A 23,085-nucleotide genomic window follows, 5' to 3' on the forward strand; every position below is an offset into this window, starting at 1 on the left:
TTTTCTGGAGGGGACCTAGTATGAGAGAAATGACGAAATATGGACCGATCGTATGGATATAAATATTTTTTAAGGAGTTATGTACGTTTAAGTGATTTTCGGGAGGGGACCTTGTATGGGAGCTATGGCCAGCTATGGACTGATCGGAAAAAATTCTCAGTAATACTTCTGTGCATGTATGCCATACTTGTACCAAATTTTATATGGATATCTTAGTTTAGTAATGAGTTATGCGCGTTTTAGTGATTTTTCGGAAGGGTACCTTATATGGGAGCTATTACTAATTATGGACCTATCGGAAAAAATTGTACAGTAATATTTTTTGCATATGAGCAACACTTTTACTAAATTTAATATGGATATCTTAATTAAGTAATGAGTTATGCGCGTTTAAGTGATTTTCGGGAAGGGACCTTGTATGGGAGCCATGACCAATTATGGACCGATCGAAAAAACCTTTCACTGCAATATTTTTATGCATATAAGAAATAGTTACACCAAATTATATCGATATCTTAATTAAGTAGTAAGTTATGCGCGTTTAAATGATTTTAGGGAGAGGACTTTATATGGGAGCTATGACCAATTATGGACCGATCGTAAAAAACTTTCAAAGTAATATTTCTTCATGTGAGAGCAATACTTGTGCCAAATTTTATATGGATATCTTAATTTAGTAATGAGTTATTCGTGTTTAAGTTGTTTTCGGGAGGGAACCTTGTATGGGAGCTATGTTCAATTATGGACCTATCCAAAAAAAAAAATCCTCTGAATGAATTCTATTGACATAAGGTTTTAATTTGTAAAACCAAAGAACCCATTTTCCGTGAATATGTACTTTTGTATGGGAGGTATATGAAATTGTAGACCGATGCTGGAAATTTTCAGCAGGGAACAGGCTCTTGTGTAGAAGCGAATTTGTGGTGATTTTCATGGAATTATATTGCATAGTTTTCGAGAAAATTAAATCAGAATATGTACAAAATGCTTATGTTTTTCGAGGCTGTTTTAAATTTTGATGAACCGATTTTGCTCATTTTCAACACCAAACTGCTTAGGATAGTAGTGAATATATCCAGTGAATTTGGTCCATTTTAGCTTTAACGTGAGCGTGTTTTAACCAGACAGACAGACGGACATATCTAAATCGACTCAGAATTTTATAAGGATCCAGTATATATATACTTTGTTGGGTCTCAGATGAATATTTCTTGGTGTTACACACGGAATGACAAACTTATATATACCCTCTATCACCACTGATGGTGGTGGAGGGTTTAATAAAATATCTTCCATCTTGTTTAAAATGTCACCTTATCGTCAGTTTAATGGTATTTTGAGAACACCTCTCAATCTTTTGGATATTTGTGAACACCTTTTGGCAAATAAAAAAACGTTTCCACGAATAATGTTCTTCTGGAGGTTATTTTGATTTTATAGAAAACTATATTATTTCCGGATCACAAATTCAGAACGATATCAAAAATTTTATATTTAAACCACGTTGATTTTTTTCCGATCTTTAGACATAGACGGCGCTATGTCCATCTAGATGGGACATAGTACGAAAGAAACTGATGGGGGTATACTGGGAATTTATTAAACAGAACCCTGCCCCCCCCCCCCCTCAGTGTGAGGACGGCGGTTGGTTTCACAATCGAGTGAAACTAATGGCTTGTTCCAATGAGCGTTCAGCTTCGCTCCTGAAGCAGGCTGTCGCTCTTATCAAGGATCCGTGGGAAGGCGCTAGGCTGGAAGTGGTCTCTGTTGACGAGATTCCACGAAGGCCTAGATCCACCGGCATAATTCCTGCGGAACTTCACAAAAAGGCGGAGATAATGGAACTCCTACGGGTTGGAACTCTGGACCTTCCAACACAAGATTGGAAGGTCGTCAGGGTCTCCCAACCAGTAGGAAGCTCCAGAAGGATTGTGGTGATTCTGAACCAGGAGTCACTGGCGCCGCTTCGTGAGAAACAGGGGAAGGTCTACTACGGCTTCGAGTCGATCTTTCTCCGTGTCTACCGAGGCGACGACAAGGGACTGCTGGAACAGGATGATCTCGATCCTGAACAATCTTCTGCAAAGATGTCATGCGACGAGACTGATGTTTCACTCAGCCAAAGCACCACTAAATCAACCTCTCGATTGGTTAAGAGTTCCTTCGACGGAGTGGAACTGTCAGTTGATGATCTCCTTGCCTCAGACAAGGAGGAAGCCAACGTCACAATGTTGCACATTGACACAAAAGGAGATGGTGAGAGTAACTCAAATTAATCTCCACCACTCCAAAGCAGCCTCGGATGCTCTGCTCCTCCGTATGGTCGTTGGAGTGGAGAAGCTCGCCTTAGTCCAGGAACCCTGGATCCACCAAGAAAGGGTGAGCGGACTAGGCACGAAAAGCTATAAGCTACTATACCAAAGAAGATCTGGTAAGATTAGATCCTGTATAGTAGATAAAAGCAGTCTTAACATCTTCATCCTCTCTGATTTCAGTGATGAAAACACCGTAGTAGCCACATGGGAGACCAATGTAGAGCCTATTTTGGTAATATCCGCCTATAAGGCTCACGACCACAGCGACCAACCACCAAACAACTTATTCCGCAGATCTATTGAGATGGCTAACTCGAAGGGAATGCCGATCATCATGGGGGCTGATGCAAATGTCCACCACACTGTAGGCAAGCTCGGACATAAACGCTAGAGGTGAGTCATTATTTAACTTCATTCTATGCAATAATCTTGATATTCTAAATACAGGATCCGAACCGACCTTTATTGTTTCAAACATAAGGGAAGTTCTTGATATCACGCTAGTTAGTACTATGCCAAGTCTCGAACGACTGCTCATTCTCTGAACATCAATATATCGATTTTGAAATCATAGCTAATGTAGGGGTCACAAGACCCTTTAGAAATAGGAGAAGAACATACTGGGAACAGCAATCTGCTTTAATCTCATGTTCGCTCCAGAACGTAAAGATTATTGAGAGCATATCGGACATAGAAAATGCGGTGGAAACGATAAACCACTTTCTCGAACACGCGACTTCACTGGGATGTAAACAAAAGACCTACAATGGCAGAAGCAGACCTCCATGGTGGTCTGCGGACATTGCGAAATCTCGAAGAGAATCGCGATGGCTATTTAACAAGGCAAAGAAAACAGTAGACTGGATTTCTCCCAGCTGATACCAAAATATCCATAAATGAAGATAGGATCACCGGGTACTGATGGTATTATACCTGCGGATTTGCAACACAATGCTGTCCATCTAATGCCTTGGCTAATTTGGTTATATACTGCCTGCCTCTAATGATCGTATATACCAGAACCTTGGATCAAGTGCAAAGTGGTCTTTATCCCGAAGGGAGGAAAGACCTCTCACACGAAGCCAAAGGACTTCAGACCAAATAGTCTGTCCTCCTTTCTTCTCAAAACATTGGAAAGGATCATTGATATACATCTGAGAATGAATATCAATCCTGACCTCTTATCAGCGTCCCAACATGCCTATATGAAAATGGGTCACATAGAAAAGACTCTAGATCAGGGGGAGTACACACTTGTTGCCTTCCTCGATATTGAGTCGATAATATCGGCTTTACATGGCTTGGGAATAAACCAGCCTATTCAAGCTTTCATAAAGAGACTACTGACTAAAAGGGTCATCGTCTCGGAAATGGGAGCAGCAAATGTCACGAAAGTGGCTAGTCGCGGAACTCCACAAGGTGGAGTTCTGTCTCCATTACTATGGAACCTTGCATTGAATACCCTTCTCGCGGAACTTAGGTCAAAGGGCTTCGGGTTCATTGCGTATGCGGACGACGTGTCTGTTGTAGTATCTGGAAAATACCTGGACACTATATCGCATAGAATGGAAACTGCGCTTAGATCACTTAGTACTTGGAGTACAAACAGTGGACTAAGTATAAATCCAGCCAAAACGGAACTTGTTCTTTTCACCAGGAAATACAAGTTACCCACTTTCACTCTCCCTCGCTTGAATGGGGTTGAGTTAGAGTTATCTGATAGTACAAAATATCTAGGAGTCATCCTTGATTCAAAACTATCATGGCATTACAACACTCAATCCAGAGTGAACAAAGCGGCTGCGGCTGCTCTTGTAGAAGAGCAATAGGTAAATCCTGGGGCATTAATCCTAAGAATACCAAATGGCTCTTCGACATGGTAGTTAAGCCCATACGCCCTATGGTGCACTCGTCTGGTGAAAATCCCTACTATTGGACTTCCACCGAAAGAGATTTGAAGGAATCTATCGCGCATCGGCGCTAATGATAACAGGTGCCCTTCGTACCACTCCATCAAAGGCTCTCTTTGTCATGATGAATTGGTTACCTGTTGATCTAATGGCTCAGGAGGTTGCCCTCAACTCAGCGATTAGACTCAGTACAATCGTTAAGTGGCATATGACTAAGTCAGGCCATTCTACCATAATCAACTTCCTAGGAGCAATTCCAGGAATCATTGATTACTGCACTCCCAAGTCATCTTTTGATAAAAGCTTTTCAGTGTCGATTCAACACGACCCAAATGAAATGGAATCTATCCTCCGTGTCGGTTCATATCAGGTCTTTACCGATGGCTCTAAATCGAGAGATGGCGTAGGCGGTGGCTTCTATATTGCACATACTGGAACGGAAGTTTCTTTTAAACTTCTTGACCAATGTAGCGTACTTCAGGCTGAACTATCAGCCATAAAACGGACTGTAAACTGGCTCAGGTTCTATCGAATATATCATGAAGATATTCGAATTTATACCGACAGTCAGGCTGCCCTAAGGTCTATAAGTGGTGTTTATACAACATCACACCTGGTCCTAGAATGACGGGCATCTCTTAACGAGATGGAGAAACATTCCACAGTGGAACTGTATTGGATTCCAGGACATCGACAGATACCTGACAATACCATCGCGGACTCTCTTGCGAAAGTGGGTTCCTCACTAGCAACAAAGTACACCGACAATTTTGTTGGCATTCCGCTTTCAAGCTGCAAACGCCCGATTCCTGAAAAACTCCACTAGGCCTTCCTAGTAATGACTTCTGCAGGAGCTGTCAAGACGAAGTGGAAGAAGAGAGTACTGTTCACTTCCTCTGTCAGTGTCCTGCCCTAGCGGAGAATAGATTCAATCAGCTAGGAGCCAATGTCATGCACGACTTAACGGATCTATCTGAGGCTGACATCCGAAGGATAGACTCCTTTATTCGTGCGACAAAATGGTTTGGATAGGAAACCAGAGTAGATGGGTTGAAGTGTAATAATACGCCGACCGCTTTCTTTCTCTTTTCAAGTATCACAAAGGGATCACAACATGGACCCAAGTGTGCCCCTAATGCGAACAGCAAGGTAAAGCCTGCGAACCTAACCTAACCTTCATCCGTCCACCTTCGTGTAGAATTTTATTCATCCTTGACTAACGTAAAATTTTAAGATTAAATAATTGTACAATTTTCATGAAATTTAAGACGTTTTAGGATAGTATTGAAGGTTGGCTAGCGTTGTCGTCTGTAGTGGTCCATTTGGTGTTTGAATGCATTTAAAATTCAATTTTATATACTCCCACCTAGAGTATTCAAAAACCGAAAACAGGTTTACGGGTTTTTAACATTCAAAAACCGACCGGTTTCGAATATTTCATATTTTCGAAGTATTCGACAAGCCGGTTTTATTATATCGAATAACCGGTTTTTTAAATTACCTTATTTTATATAATACATATATGTACAATTATATATGGGCATTTCCACCGAAAAGTCCACCGTGGCTCAAAAACTAAAAGTCATCAAAAATAAAATTTCAACTTCTATTATTATAGAAAAAGATTCAAATTTTATTATATTAAAGACCCCAAAGCTTTTCTTAACCACTATAGTGAGAAATCGGAATTAAAAGTTACAATAATATTTCAGGCATATTTTTCCACCTTTAGTAGCATTTGCTTTTGATAGTTTTTATTATTTTAAAGGCTAATATTTAAATGGACTTTTATCGGAAAACATTTGTTGAGTTAATAGTTATCTTAAAACATACATATATAAAAAGATAAAGATTCTTAAAAGGAAAATTTTCGGTTTTCTTTCATAAACTTTTAAATGTCACGTTCGTCACGTTGAAACAGGATTTATCCCGATAACTTTTTAGTTGGTATTCAGAAGTATTCAAAACTTTTAATCTAAATCAAGTTTATTATATAGAACTCAATTTTAAAGAAAAGAAAACTAATTCTAAGCGTGGTTATTTTTTATAGAATTCCAAAGTCTGTCACGTCACATTACATAAATTTTCTCAAGTGCAACCTTCAAATTGTGAAATATTGTTATTTAAAAAGATTTATTTAATTAGGTGATAGTTATGATTTTTTAGTTGATAAAAAAGCATAGAAATTCAACAAATAATATTTTTAAGAAATGTATGAAAAAAAAGTGATTTTCGGATATCGGCTTTATATGGGCGTTATGACCGATTATTGTATTATCATCAGAAGGGTCAGTAGTTGTACATTTGGAAATTTTTTGTGTGTTTGTATTATCAGGATGGCGAAATTTTAGTTATATATCCAATTTAGTTTATGGGTATATCAAAGTTTTATGTTAACATTTTAATAACTAAAATATTATTAAAAAGTCGAAATATTTCTCCGATTCCAAAAACTTTCAACAATGTCCGTCCAAAATAAATCTATGGACTAATTAATTTGCAATAATATTGCAAATTTCTTCATTGGAAATTTTGTCACATCACGTCATGCCACGTCACGTCACACATAACGGCTTGTACAAAAAAATCTGAAAACTATTTTTTAGTTCTAAAAGCTGAAAAATAATCAATAAATATTCCAAATTACAATAAAAAAGGTTTTAACCAAATAACCAGGTGAAACTCGCAGATTTTTACATTTTTGTCAAAAAAGAAATAAGCAACTTCTATTTCTGTCATATCACGTCACGCCCTTTAACTACTTATATCATAGGGCCATTAAGATCATTCAATTTCTTCTTCCGACCAGTTATAGAGCTATTGAAGCCCTATATAAAAATACATGAATTTTTAAAAAATATATTTGTATATATTTTTTTCATCTCTTTAAAACGTACGACCGTCACGTTCGACACAATAGAAATGCCAATATGTTTATTAAAAGCCGGTAAAATTACGCAAATATGTAAAGATTTTCAATAAAACGAATGAAAAACAAAGAGTTTAAGTTAATATCCCATGTTAAACACAGATGGAATTCATTATCATGTGAATATGGAAATGTGTAAATCATGATTTTCTAGAATTTTCTTTAATACCTTTTTCATCTAAAATAGCTTTAAAAGAGTTATCTAAGGATTTTACTGAATCCTTGTAAAGGGCGAAACAATTAAATTAAATTGATTTTCAACAATTTAAGGAAAATTAAAACACAATATACACAAGAATTGTTTTTCAACAATTTAAGGAAAATTAAAACACAATATGCACAAGAATTGTGTTACAGGTTTATGATAAGACTAACGCAGAATAAAGGTAGTTAGTTATAGTTTACTTAAGTTCAAGAAAGCACCCAACTAATGACCAAATTTTGAAATACTCCACCAAAGCAGAATCCAAAGAGTTTGCTGTAGAATTTTATAATCGTTTATTTCCACGCAATGAGCTGGATGAAGAATTAGTTGATTCTGATGTTGATTTATGTTTTGAAATTGATAATTCTACAGGTCTAATTTCCGATTTAAACAGCACAATAAGTAGTATGCAAAATCCAAGAAAGACCAGAAAACATCATTATATGATAATTTTATATACCTGGATAAATGCAAAAAAAGAACGGAAAAGCTAGAAATCTTTTACATATAACTGCATTTTAACAATCTGTCCAACTTCCACATCCAAAACAAAAAAATCGATCTCTTTTTGTTAATAATTTTTGAGAATGAATTTTAAAAATGTTTGTTATAAAAATGATTTTAAAATGAAATGTGTTTAATTTTATTATTTATAATACATACATTACATAAATGCATTATAAATATTGAATTCCTTGTTAATATATAAATAAAAAAAAGAAAAACCGGTTAACCGGTTTTTTTATACAAAACCGTATTCGAAACCGGTTTATTAAAAATTGGAATTTTTCGAATTATTTGAAAATCGGTTTTTGGAATAGAACGGTTTTTTGAATACTCTACTCCCGACTTATTCTAAACACAGTAACAATGCTGTTAGCATTTAAACAATACTCTGTTAATGTTTGGGTTTTGAATATTAAATTTTGAAATTTAACTTCACATGTAAAATTAATGCATTTATTTCTAAAACATTTAATGTTAATGTTTAAGCGAGTTTTGTTGCGAGCTGCATTTTGGTAATTGCTCCTTTTAATGAATAATACTATTTTTAACAACGTTAGAATCTAATGCCAATTTTATACATCTTTGCTGGAAGATTCTAACGAGTAAACCGTTAACGGTACTTAAATATTGTTTGCCACCAAATTAAGCTTGTTTTTTACACGGTCTTAAGATATTGATGTTGTCTACGACAAGCACTACGTGCACATTATCTTTTACATAAAAAACTTGCAAACCTTCTACGAGGTAATATTTGGTTTTAAATAAAAGAGATCTACGTCTCATAAAATTTGAAACTTTATTTTGTTTTATTTTCATAAAAACTTGGACAAATTGGATTGATGCCAAACATTTGGTCCTAGCGAACCGGATTCCTGAATTGAGTACTGGATTTTATTGGCATCTTTTGAAGTCCATCATTCTCAATAATACAGTCCACTGGCAATATATTTATTATTTATTTCTACGAAATAATTAAGGTACGTAAATATATTTTGTGAGCAAAAGTGAAGTGATAAAAAACTCGGTTGTTTTAACGCGCACACATACACAAAGTTCTTTTTGTATTTTTTCGTAATTTGTACTTTTAATATTTAATACAGTGCAATCTATCCCTTAATTAATTTTTTGGAAATTTTAATTTTTTTTTGCTCCGACTGCAAATAAATTAAAGTTATTTTTTTTATTTTCAATAAATTAGTGTTTTTATATTTTCTTTTGTGCTTCATTTGTTTACAGATTTACATCTGTAAAATATAAAAACAAAATACATATACGGTTAATTCTTGTTCTTCCATTATATTGGTCACCCTACGGTCGGTCACTTTAACCATTGTCACGTTTGTTGCTTGACATTTAAAACTAATTATAATATTTTTTGTCGTGAATTAGTTCTGATTTTTAATTTCCTTACATTTTATTAATTTTTTTATATTAAACATGTCTGTTACGGCACTAAACGAATTTATTAGAGCATCGGATGCTCTTGTTACTTTCGGCGCGATGTTTAATGATTTAGGTGAGGATATTCATAACATTTTTACCTTAGAGATACAGGGCGAGGAAATAAGACGATTGTGGGAGGAAGTTAGAACAACTTATACTTCTTGTCAGAAGTTTTTCGAAACTTCTCCCCCCAGTGAATCTAGTGATGTAGATGTGGCAGCGTCTAAATATCAGACCACATACATGGCTTATTTTCAATGTTTAGGCTCTATTAATCAGAAAATGGACAAATTAAACGTGATTCGAGAAATAGTGATTCTTTAACGGTAAATTTAAATACTGGCACTTCAGAACACAATCTGACTCTACCCCCTTGTGATGTTGACACATTCGGTGGGGATTATGTTTCTTGGCCTACTTTTAGAGATTTATTCACGGCAATTTATATAAAAAGCACGCGGCTTAGTAATATAGAACGACTTTGCCATTTAATACGTAAAACCGAGGGTGAAGCTAAAGATATCGTATCTAAATATCCCTTAATTAATGAAAGTTTTGACTTAGCCTGGCGCGATTTGAAAGAAACATATGAAAATAAATAAAGGGACAAACTCTTCTGACGTGGAATCTTCAAAACATTCCTACGATGCTACTTCTACTAAAATGTCGTGTATCTTGTGTCCTAACGAGTCTCATTTTTTGCGAAATTGTCTAAAGTTTAAAAATCTTTCAATAATGGATAGAATTTCTACCGTAAACAAAAATAATTGCTGTTATAATTGCCTTTCGAGGACACATAATGTCAGCAATTGTAAAGTTAATAGTAATTGTTTTATTTGCAATAATCGGCACCATTCTATGCTTCATATTCAGCATACAGAAACGCCTTCTGTTTCTACTGAACGCAATTCAGATGCGGTTCTACGAACCACTAACGCGCTACAAAATTATCCAACACCGAATACGTCGAATAATATTATGTCAAACCGTCAAGTATTTCATACTCGATATAATCAGTTCGTACTCTTAGGGACAGCGACTGTTACTATAAAACATACTAACAATAAGTATCAGGTCCGTGCTTTGATTGATCCGGGTTCGGAATGCTCATTTATTACAGAGCGATTACGAAAAAGGTTTAACATTTCCTCGCGTTCTACGAATGTTCAAATTTCTGGTGTCAATAATACTGCATCAGTAGTTTCAAGAAATATTTGTTCTTTGAAAATCGGATCTAACTTCGATTCTTCCGTAGAACTAAATATAAATGCATTTGTTTTACCAGAAATATCGACGACTTCCGTTAACGCCAACATTCAAAAATTATTGCCAAATCTTCGTTTGGCGGATTTTAATCCTTTTGATAGCCGACCTATTGATATCCTTATTGGCGCTGATCTATACCCTTGGATTGTTTTACCGGATATACAACGAAACTTATTAGGGTCGTTATTAGCACAAAAGACGATTTTTGGCTGGATTCTGACAGGTCCAGTTAATCCTAATCAATTTAATTCAGTTATCAACTTTCCGGAATATTCGACTTGGTCGCATAGGAACTGAAATACTTTTATCGAAAAATTTACTTCATTATCACTAAATAAGCTCACTAAAATATGTTTACGTTTTGCCTAATATTTAAGTATTTAGTTTATACAGTTGATGGATCTGCCATAATACCAACCATGATTCATTCGGCTTAAGATATTGCGAATGAATTATTATATTTTAATTTGCTTCATTCGGCTTAAGATATTGCGAATAAATTAATAGTTACAATATGCTTGAGATATTGCAAGGTGGCCGGCAATGTTTAAGCGAGTTTTGTTGCGAGCTGCATTTTGGCATTTGCTCCTTTTAATGAATAATACTATTTTTAACAACGTTAGAATCTAATGCCAATTTTATACATCTTTGCTGGAAGATTCTAACGAGTAAACCGTTAACGGTACTTAAATATTGTTTGCCACCAAATTAAGCTTGTTTTTACACGGTCTTAAGATATTGATGTTGTCTACGACAAGCACTACGTGCACATTATCTTTTACATAAAAAACTTGCAAACCTTCTACGAGGTAATATTTGGTTTTAAATAAAAGAGATCTACGTCTCATAAAATTTGAAACTTTATTTTGTTTTATTTTCATAAAAACTTGGACAAATTGGATTGATGCCAAACAGTTAATACAAAATTAATGCATTTTAATGCAAAATGAATGCATATATTAATACAATAAACTCGTAAACATAATTTTGTTTTGATGTTTAAAATATTATAGATGCACTTATAAATATAATGCTTTTTCAGGTCTGCTCTCAAGTGGGCAGGATTTACACAGAAATTGTCTGTGAGAATAGCGTAATGTGTTCTAAAATAATATAAATGTTTCAGTTGTAGGTCTGTGAATAAAACTATATGAAAGTCTCAGTCGTTGTTGTTCACTCGTTAAGTAAACAAGTGTTTATTTTACAACAGCTTCCTATATCTCAAAAAAACGATATACAGTTATTTCAAATATATCGGCTGTGCCGAATCTTATATACCCTTCACCATGGTGTGTTAAAAAAAAGTCGGTATCAAAAACTCTGAATATACTTAATTTCATGATTCTAGATTCAATATTATAGAAAATTTAAAAAGTACTTAAAAAAAAAACAAAAAATATACCAATAAGTTCACGTTTTCCGGTTCTCACCTAATTCCGACTCTACATACTTAATTTCATGTTTCTAGGTTGAATATTATAGGAAATTCAAAAAGTACCTTTTGCAGGACGAAAAAGTACCAAGAAATTACCATCGATTTGTTCTCATCTAATCCAATCTCGACATACTTAATTCCATGTTTCTAAGTTTATTATTATGGAAAACTCAAAAAGTACCTTTTGAAAAACTAAAAAGTACCAAAAAGTTCACTTTTTCCGGTTCTCAAGAACGTCCCCTTAGCAATGACATCAACAAAGAAGCGTCCTACTTATAAAAGACAATAATTCGGAGTGTCAACCTTTAAGAAAAAAGTTCCCTGGTGGAACAACCACTTAAATGAACTCAAAAAAGAGAAAAACAAATTTTTGGCAAATTTTGAAAAGAAAAAATCAATAGTACTAACAACCTTAATTATAAAAAAGCTGCAGCTAAATTTAAAAGAGAATTAAAGTTATCTAAAAGCAAATCAGTATCTGATTTCACTTCTGATATTAATCCCCAATCTCCACCCAAAAAATTTGGCAAAACATCGAAACTTTTTGTGGTCTAAATCTACCTCAATCCATCCGCACAATAGAATCTCCGTCAGACCCTAATTTATTTATACCCAACAGTCAATTAATTGCTAATGAGTTTGGCAAATTCTGGTCTTCACAATCACATGGCAATAATTTTTCAGATACTTTCAAATACAACAAACGTACCATCTTTAATACAGATCCCGTTTCCGTTTCCGATGACATGGCAAAAACTATAGATGATAGAATTCGCCCTCAACAAAACGAAGGGAAAACACCTGGAATTGACAGAATATCATATCCTATAATAAAAAATCTGAACATAGACTTACTCGCCTTTACAATTTAATTCTATCCCACTTCATTCCCCACTTCTATAAAATTAGCACTATCTGTCCTATACTTAGACCTAACTCTATAAAAACTCATATACAATCTTACAGACCTATCTCATTAAATATTTGAATTTCCAAGCTCTTAGACAAAATTATAGCAAACAGCTGTGGTGGTTTGTCACATCTAAAAACCTTATTTGCTCTCACCAACTAGGATTTAGAAATGGCAAATCTGTAACCGACGCACACCTTTACATCGATCATTTAATAACTAAATCTCTATCACATAAAAGGCATTCCTCAATCATATCGTTAGACTTTTCAAAGGCTTTCGACAAAATCGGAATACACATCATTGTTCACCAGCTAACGGAATGGGGTATTGGTACTAATATGATAAGATATATCAGAAACTTTCTAACTAATAGACATATTAGAATAAAAGTCAATAACAGCTATTCTAAAACATATCCTTTATTTAACGGGATACCTCAGGGCTTTCCCTTCTCAGTTATTCTATTTCTAATTTCTTACGATAAATTAAACAAATACTTTCTTTCTCTTAATGAATATAAATTCTGTGCATACGCCGACGATTTCTATATAATAAAAAACCTTTCATCTAAGAAACATCAAACTATAAACATTAACCCATTGATTGATTTCATTAACGAGTGGTCAAATTATTCGGGAGCTGAATTATCTTTGGCAAAATCTAAACACCTACACATTTCAATATAGAAAACATAGATTCTCTGAAAATATTAGGAATATTACTTAACAGGAAGCACAATTGGAAAGATCATATAAAACACATTGCAAGTGACTTAACAAATGGATTAAATATAATAAAATGTATATCTAACAAAAAATTTAAATGCAATATATATTCTATTATATCGGCAGTAAAAGCTTTACTTTTATCGAAAATACACTATGGCATTTATTTATAGGGATTATAAGAATTTCTCTTGATGCGTTTAGAACCACACCGATTCAAAATATGCTGTTCGCTAATATAGAGCCGCTTGAAATTATCAGAAATTTTAACACTTTCAAAATCTTGCGCAATATTATTGAAAAGATTGACTCCCCTAATCTCTATCTCAAAAAGAAATATATATTTAATAGCTCGAAAAGATTTAATTTTTTACAAACGAAAAAAATATTTTTTATTTTTGACATTCAATTTTCGTTGTTGAAATTAAAATTGATAAATTCTTAGAGTTAAGTACCGACTGACAGTGGACTTAAGTACTTTTTGACAGCCTTTCACTCCTTAGTGTTCAGTGAGAAAAACAAAAATTAAAATGTAGACAAAATTTTAATAAATTGAAAACATGAATGAAAACTTTATTTAAAATAAAAGGTAATGTTATATTTCAATATCTAATTTTTTACTATAAATAAAATATTAATAAATATTCCATTTTTTCCTCATATTTTTTATATCAAACACAATTTCAAGAAATATTAAAAAAACGAAATCTTCCTAAATGCCAAAAACAATAAGTGTAAACGGTCTAGATTTTAAAAAAAGATTTTAATACCCCATTTACACATACACGAAATCTAGTACTTATGAGATTTCGAACTAAATGTAGTTGATTTTAACTAGATTTCCCATACAAAAGAAAATCTACTTCGTCACTAGATTTCATTAAAATCTACTCAAAATCTAGTTGTTTTTAGTAATTCAATTCTGTTTTTTCTTAATTAATATTAAAAAATACGACGCTGCACAAGAAAAAAGAGAAAAATAAAAGAAACAAAAAAAATTAAATGTCAACAAAATTTTTAAAAATTGAAAAACATGAATGAAAAGTTTATTAAAAATAAAAGGTAGTGTTATATTTAAATATCAAAACAAAATTTTAATTAAACACAATTTCAAGAAATGTCAAAAAAAGTCAAAAATAGTAAGTATAAACGGTATAGATTTATAAAGAGATTTTACATGAAATCTAGTAGATTTCGTTCATATGTAAATGGGGTATTAATGAAATCTACTAGATTTCGTGTATATGTAAATGTGGTACAAGATTATTTTCACAATCTGCAAACAGCAATGAATATATCGTATCAAGGTATAATAAGGCATAACTATGTTCTAAGCAGAGACAGAAAATAATTATTATCTATGAAATTTTTGCTTAAAGAAATTGTTATGAAAGAATCGTCTGGAATGTACCAAAATATTTCCCCAACCTATTTTAATCGATTTTTCAGTTAACTTTTTCTCGTGATTTTTATAATAAAAATTATTTTTGATTTTTATTATATTTATTTCAATAAACAATTATTTATGATTTTTTTTAATAATACCCTCTTAAAAAAATTTAATTTTCGAATTTTCTAATTTCTGCACAATTTCAGCAAATTTGGTCGATGATATCAGTGGTAAAGAAATTTTACCAATTTTCTATTAATTCTGTTTAAACCCGATAATTTTTACTGTTTTTTAAAGGTAAATATCGCATGAGTTTTTTAATTAATTGCAAAAAATAAAAATCATTGCCTGATTTTTATTTGTGCCTTATGATTTAAAAATTATTATTATTGATTTTTGTTTGAAAAAGTTCTCAGTAATTTTTACGGAAAATATAAAAAATACAAATCAAAACAATTTTTATTTTTTTAAATAAAAATAATAACAATTACTGTCTGGTTCTAAGAGCAGATTGACTATCGACATTTATTGTCAACCAGATCGGTATGATTCTGTATTTGTACATTTCTTTTAAAATAGTCAATATATGGTTATCTCTAGATAATAAACATTCTATTAGCAAAATTCTGAGAAAGGAAATATAAATACATAGGTATTTGGGTTGGCTATGAATTCAACCATAAAATGTATATTTTGTTACATAAATATTCACACGGTAATAGCAATTGTATATATTTTTGTTAATGTTTAAATGCATTATATTAAACTAGACACAGAGTATTTATACACGAATGTTAAGAACAAAATAAAATGGCGCTTTCTATTCCGTTATGTTATCCAATATGCAAAAGTAATTCAACGGTGTTTGCATTTCTTACCTGTCTTATCGGAACCAGACTGTCGATCAAACTCGCGTTTTCCACCACGGAATCCTCCTTCACGGTTACGTGGGGGACCTCTATTGTCGCGATCTCTAAATTGGCGTGTTTCACGCTGCTCATTACCAAATTCGCCGCCTTCCCGGAAGTTTCGGCGATTATTTCTTTGTTCACGGACTTCATTATTTTGCGACTTAAAGGCGACCCTGCGTGATTCCCCGTCAACCGTACGACTTTTATCGCTTCCAGGAGCTCCAATTTTAGGTTTACCTTGACCGGCAGCCTTCTTATTAACGGCATCATTTTTGTTCAAAGCACCAGATTTGTTCTCTTTCTCAACAATGAGATTTTTTTTTGCATTAGTCGTCGGCAACTTTTTGGATGACTGACCTGCAGTGTTTGGTTGCTTTTTCTTAGAAACACCAGATTCGTTTTGTGCCGGTAAAGCGGCCGATTCGTCATCCATGAACAATAACTCATAACGATTGTTTCCAGAGATATCCATAATTGGGCGTTGCTTTTAAAATTTATATAAGTCTAAGGATGTCTTGCAAATTTGCGGATTTATTTTCGGGTTCTAGTGTGCGGGTACTTTAACAGCGAAGAAAACCAATATAAAATCAAGAAAACATGCGAAATATATAGACCAGAGCACTGCGCCAACAAATATTAACGACGACTAAAAATATAGGCGACGGCTTAAAATCGATTGTAAGTTGGATCAGGGTACGCTAAACAGGGTATATTTATTGATGTTTGTCTTTAAAAAAATTCCTAATTTTATTTAAAAAATATGCAATGGAATTTTAAGGTATATGCATGTTTATATACTTATATTAAACTGTTACAGATGTCTGGCAATGAAATCAAAAAAGCAAAATTTTTTATATCTGGAATAACCCGATTTATGCCACTGAATTTGTATCTTTAGCTATCAAAGTTTGGCCAACGAAAGTGGATCAGGCAACGGGAGCAATACTAAAAATTGTTGATATCTGTACTGGGGTGATTTGTGCTAATAAAGTTGTGTTGTGGCTACCAAAGTTTGGCTAACGAGAATACCCCTGGTAACGTGCGCAATACGGGTTTGGTTGATATCTGGAATTACCATATTTGTGCCATTAAAGTTTGGCTAGAGACAGCGGATCTAACAACGGGCGCAATGAGGAATATGGTTAAAATGTATTTTTTGTGCAAACAATATTATTGTTTACAAACTAAACATTTTTAATTTTTTAATTATTCAAATTTTATTAAACAAAAATTTTTTACAAACAAAAACAAATTTTGACAGAAAAGCTTGTATGTAAATAAGAAACCAAAAAAATATCAGCTGTTGGATTTCGTATACCCCCTACAAGAAATGTATGACCGAAACTAACACATACAAAATGATTTTACTAACACACTTACAACATTTTTCTTTAAAAATTGCTAAAAAAAATAGTTAATGGATAATTCCATCAATAATGACGGTCAAATGACCGGTAAAATGACTGTGATGTACTCAATGTGTGATAAAGGGTTTCATTTGCACATGAAGAGTGAAACAACTACATTTGACTGTTACTGTGTTTTCGTCGCATAAATTAATTATTTCAGTGAAAGCCAAAGATCAAAAAGCAAAAAATTAAAAAATTTAAGACTAAAATTATTAAAAATAAAGAGATTTATTGTAATTTAAAAACGGTGCAGGAAGTGGAGCTGAGAATATACACTTCGGAGTTTAATCTATCTGTGGTAATATGAATACATATTTACTTTTAATTTTTATATTTCAATATTTATATGCATTTCTTTACAGACAATTTATTTCCACAAATTAAAAGGAGCATAGGAGGATTTTACATTCTGTGAGGTATGTAAAATGGTGAAATGATAGTTAATTTATGTATATGCTTACTATGTATATTAATAAAATTAAAAATATATATCTTAAAATGTGAATAAATTGTGTTTTATTATAAATTGGCATAGCCGTCAGATTTGACGGATAAATTCATCAAGTGTGATTGGTCAACTGTGATGGATATATCAATAAAGAATGATTAGTCAATCGTGACTAACATTTCCATCATCCTTGATTGGTAAAAAGCAAAAGAGTGAGCACCTCAAATATATGTTTTAAAATCGGTAGAATTCATAAGTGCAAGGGAGATGCAAGATCACATGTACACAAAAGTTTCCATCAAATTTTTCATATTGCCCTTAAGAACTTGATAGAAACTTTGTTCTACGCAGTGATCGATATTTCCTTCACTAGTGTCAGTCAAATGACCGGTCAAATGACTGTCACAGTTCTTGTAGAGCCTGTTTAGTCTACACAGAGCCAGATGTCGCTTCAAAGTAGGGTTCTATAAATCGACTTTCGAATAATCGAACATTTTACTTTTTGTCGAAAAAAGTCGAAGTCGACTATTTTGTTCCAAAAAAGTCGATAACTCGACTATCCTCTATGAAAAAAGTCGAAAAGTTGGAAAGTCAAAAAGTCGGAAAGTCTAAAAATGTGGAAAAGTCGGAAGAGTCGAAAAAAGTCGGAAAGAGTCGAAAAAAGTCGGAAAAAGTCGAAAATAGAATCAAGTCGAAAAAACTGAAAAAATTGCAACAAATAGAAAAAATATGAATTTTTTTAATTAATAATAATAATAATATAATGTTAAATGGCAACATTATAAATTTACGCTTCTGGCAACTTTATAAAGTCGAAAAAAGTTGGAAAAAGTCGAGAAAAGTCGAAAAAAGTCGGAAAAGTCGGAAAAAGTCGAAAAGTCGACTTTTCATAATATGCCAAAAGTCGACTTTTCGTTTCAACTATAGAACCCACTTCAAAGCCTTACGTGCTTTTCATACCTAGTATGCATTCTAACACACGTTTAAAAAAGTCTAAAATCTGAAGTTTTCTACCTTTTGTCAATGCTTGAAGAGATATATAAACTACAGCTAAAAAAAAGCGTGAAACTTGTGTTGAAAAAATAGAAATATGTATTTTTTTTTTGCTCGTGACATCTCTGTATACCTTGTGACCAGTGTTGCCACAACAAAATTTTTTTTCTAACCAAAATTCGAAGTAAAAATAACCAAATTAAGAAAATAACAAATTCATTTTCTAAAGTGAAACTATGTTATAATACTATGGTATTATGGAGACAGTTATGAGCGTTAAAGTAATTTTCTGTACGGGATCTTATATGAGACGTATGGTCAATTATGGACCAATTCTCATAAAATCTGACAGAGATATTTTAGTTCCTTTAAACTTTGATTATGTTAAATTTTGTTGCTACATTGCAGTACATTATAAGCTTTAAAGTCCTTTTCAGAGGAGACTTTTTATGAGGGATTTCCAATAAAACTTTTTATATTGAATTTCATCGCTATAGATGCTTTTTAAGCAATATAGTAATTTTCTGAATAAGGTATAATATGGGGGCTAGGTGAAATCGTTGACCGATATTTCGCATTTTCAATACCAATCAAACTGGGTAAAAAAAAATATTTTGGCAAAATATTTCAGTTTTCTATCTTGTTTCTTTTCGATTCTATCATGTTTTCAACAATAAATATATGTCTCTTCGCAGATTCGTTAACAAATGCAATTAATATTTATTTTAAAAAATAACTGTGTTTTTAACGCGTTTTAGCGCAATTTAAAAATACTCCACATATGACTTTTTGGAAAACAATTTTAAATTATAAAATTCTTCCCATTTTACAGATTTGGAGATTTCTTTCGAAATTTGGGTTTAAATTATAATACCATGTAGCGGATGTTAGCATTACATTCATAACTTCAGCAATATTTCTAAACGTAATCTATCCAAATTATCCGAAATATTGACCATAATGTAGAATTTAAGACGATAAAATAAAAACTAGTATACAACATCATCTAGAAAATGTAAATAAAGAACTAAAAGTCATGGTGAGAGTGTAGAAGTCAAAGGTCATGAGCAAAGAATAATAAGAAATTGGACTATGACATTGTTTTACAACAATAACATATCCTCTCCACATAGACGAGTTTTGTCAAAGTATATTAATAAAGTAGCGACATCTCTTGTTGTACAACAACATCTACAACAACCACATGTATTTTGTTTTTGGAATTTGTTTCAATTGTGTCAAAATCATATGGTTTTTGTTTACAAAATTTAACAAAAATTTCATGAACAACAATGTGTAGAAAATATAAAAACATAATATTCATAAATTTAATTTTAAGCTAAATTTAACAACTTGAAGAAAAATATTGAGTCATGCAGAAGATGACTCTTTTGTGACCTGTTGCAAGCGCAATAATAAAAACTCTTCCAACACTGAATTTTTTTCCCAATATGCTATGAAATTCGTTGAACATTGTGGCAGATACGTAATGGTATGGGATTCTTGTTCCTACTTTGGAACATGTTCTATATTTCGGAGTGAGGGAAGATTGAACTGTAATTGTCCAATAATTATACTTAAAGATGTTATACTGAATGGGAAATACATAGCACTTTTTAAGGAAATTAGCGACTTTTGTGTCGTCATAACCTAGCGTCTTTTGGCACCATAGCTAGGCACGTCATTTTCCAAAAGTTCTATATTTATTAGAAAAGTTTTTATTGCGAAAAGAAAATATTTTTACTTTAAAAAGTAATGTTATTTATTTATAATTATATTGTTAAATTTGTTAATGTACACATATGGGAAATTCTCTTTTTATTTTAGATTTTAGGATTCAAAAAAATGCTTGATTAAAAACTGTGAGGATTTAAATTTGTTTATGCATATATTTGAATGCATTTTCTGATTTTGCTATAGACCTCATTAATAGCAACCTATAATAGCTACCGATTGATCTTTATTGTTACCAATTTTAATTAGCGGTTCAGGTGTGCTTCTTCGAATTATTTAGCAACACAAGAAACACCACGTTTTCGGTGCAAGAAAAATTTTGATGCAATTTCTTTAGCAGTTAGCGTATCCCTGCTTATCTACCATTAACTGCTATTTTCATTTCTAAGTTTAAATTAATTAATAATTTATAAAACAGTTAAAATGAAAATCTGTTCGGTTAATTGCAATTTTGTAAAGACATTTTATATACACATGAATGAAATTTTTTATACTGCATTTAAAGCAAAAACGTACTTTTTCGAACGGTTTATCGATTTTGGTATAATCATTATTGTCAGCTACCGTTTGATGTTTAATGTTACCAATTTTAATTAGCGGCTTGGGTGTGCTTCATCGATTTCTTTTGTAAAAGAAACCCCGCGTATACAGTCCATGAAAGGCCTATATTGAATTTTTTTATTGCACACCAATGTTTTCTAAATAAAGATTGATTATTTATCAGAGCTGTAAATGAATCTTTCATTTCTGATTTTAATTCGTTTACGAATTGGCTTAATTTTGAATTAATTCCTTTCACAAAAAAGAGAATTGAATGAAATTTGAATCAATTCAAATGAATTTGGTAGAACTTCATTTCCAATTCAAATGAATTTGCCGAATGAGTTGCAATTCGTTTCCAATTCAAATGAATTGCAATTCGTTTCTAATTCATTTCCAATTCATTTGAATTGATTTTGAATTAATTAAAATGAATTAGAACAATGAATTGCATTTCAAATGAATGAAATCAAAAGTGAGCAATCAATCAAATTCCAAAGCAGATCTAGGGAACTAAAAAATGGAATTTCCTCAAACCAAAATGAAATAATTCTGTACGAAAATTGAAAAGCTCTGTCATGGATCTGCACCTCGTCAAAGAAAACATGGTGTTTGGAGTATAGTTCTTCGAGAATAACTAATTTTTATTTTGAAATACTCATATAATATTCAAGAGGCAATTAATAATTTTTGAAATTTTGTGATAATATTTATTTAAAAAAAAATAAAATGAATTTTCACATATGTATAACTAAATCAAAAATCAAGTATATTTAATTAGAATTAATCCTTCACCTTCAATAATAATAACTTTTTGTAGATTTGTAAGTAAATCTATAGTGTAGATTTACTAACAAAATCAATTCATATCTCAATCAATTCAATTCAAATGAGTTGAAAATGAATTGCCAATTCCTTTTTCTAAATCATTTGAATTAATTCAAAATCAATTCAATTCAAATGAATTGGAAATGAATTGCAATTAATTTGACAAATTCATTTGATTTAGAAACGAATTGCAATTCATTTACCAAATTCATTTGAGTTGGAAATGAATTGTAATTTATTTTTACCAATTTCATATGAATTGACTCAAATTTCATTCAATTCATTTTTTATGTAAAAAGAATTAATTCAAAATTTCCTAATTCAATTCACAAATAATTCAGGAATTAATTAAAAAATTAATGATTCATTTACAGCTCTGTTATTTATATTATTCTGAATTTAAAATTTGTCTATAATGCGAAAATTCGTTGAAGTAAAAAATTAAAAATTCACAATTTTTTGAATTTGCTCTAAAATCTTAACATGCTAATATCGCGGCTTAATGATTTTAACATGTAAATTTTTAAAGTATTTCGATCACGCGATATTTTGGGTATATTGAAGTTACGCTGTCAGTGTTCCTTTTTTCGAAACGTTTACGTTTATTTCTCCAAAATTTAAGACTCTCCCACAGTGATATCTTCTAGAGCACATTTTAGAGATATACATCAAACGACGCGTAATTACAATGTCTACTTTTTCTCATTTCAAAATTTTGCGTAACCGAACAGCCGCAAATATTCTATCAAAAAAACTGCAAATTTTGTAAAATTGTATAAATTTGGTTTTAACTTTAAGTGTTTATTTCTACAACGTGGGACTACTTTTGCACAAAATTTTACGGACTTTTCTTTCAAGTCTTGAGAATAAAAATTCATCATCACACACTTTTCAAGATATTAAACCAAAGAAATATTTAATACATAAAGTTGATTTCTTAAAATCTAAAATGAAATGATAATTGCTCATATATTATTTGTTGTTGTGTTGTATTTCTTTTCCATTTTTAAAAGATTTTTTATTTTGAATGTTTTGTTTAAAGGTGTTTTACATTATGTGATTTTTTATTAATAAAATGTATTATTTGAAAAAGTATTGTAATGTGAAACACTAATGTAATTTGTATTATGAAAAGTATTGTAAAATAATTGAAATTTTTTTAACAATTAAAAACGATTTAATAT

At 31.9% G+C, this 23,085-nt stretch overlaps 1 protein-coding gene across 1 annotated transcript in view; it reads right to left on the bottom strand.

The window, feature by feature from the left end:
* Positions 1-16,590, bottom strand: part of LOC111689592 (plasminogen activator inhibitor 1 RNA-binding protein) — a 46,081-nt gene extending 29,491 nt beyond the window's left edge. Inside the window, exon 1 of the mRNA XM_046948542.1 lies at positions 15,917-16,590. Coding sequence (XP_046804498.1) covers positions 15,917-16,421 — 505 coding nt within the window. The 5' untranslated portion in view covers positions 16,422-16,590. The remainder of the gene's footprint in view (positions 1-15,916) is intronic.
* Between the last annotated feature and the right edge of the window lie 6,495 nt (positions 16,591-23,085).

The sequence above is a fragment of the Lucilia cuprina genome, chromosome 4 (assembly GCF_022045245.1).
Source record: "Lucilia cuprina isolate Lc7/37 chromosome 4, ASM2204524v1, whole genome shotgun sequence".
In the NCBI taxonomy this organism is placed as follows: domain Eukaryota; kingdom Metazoa; phylum Arthropoda; class Insecta; order Diptera; family Calliphoridae; genus Lucilia; species Lucilia cuprina.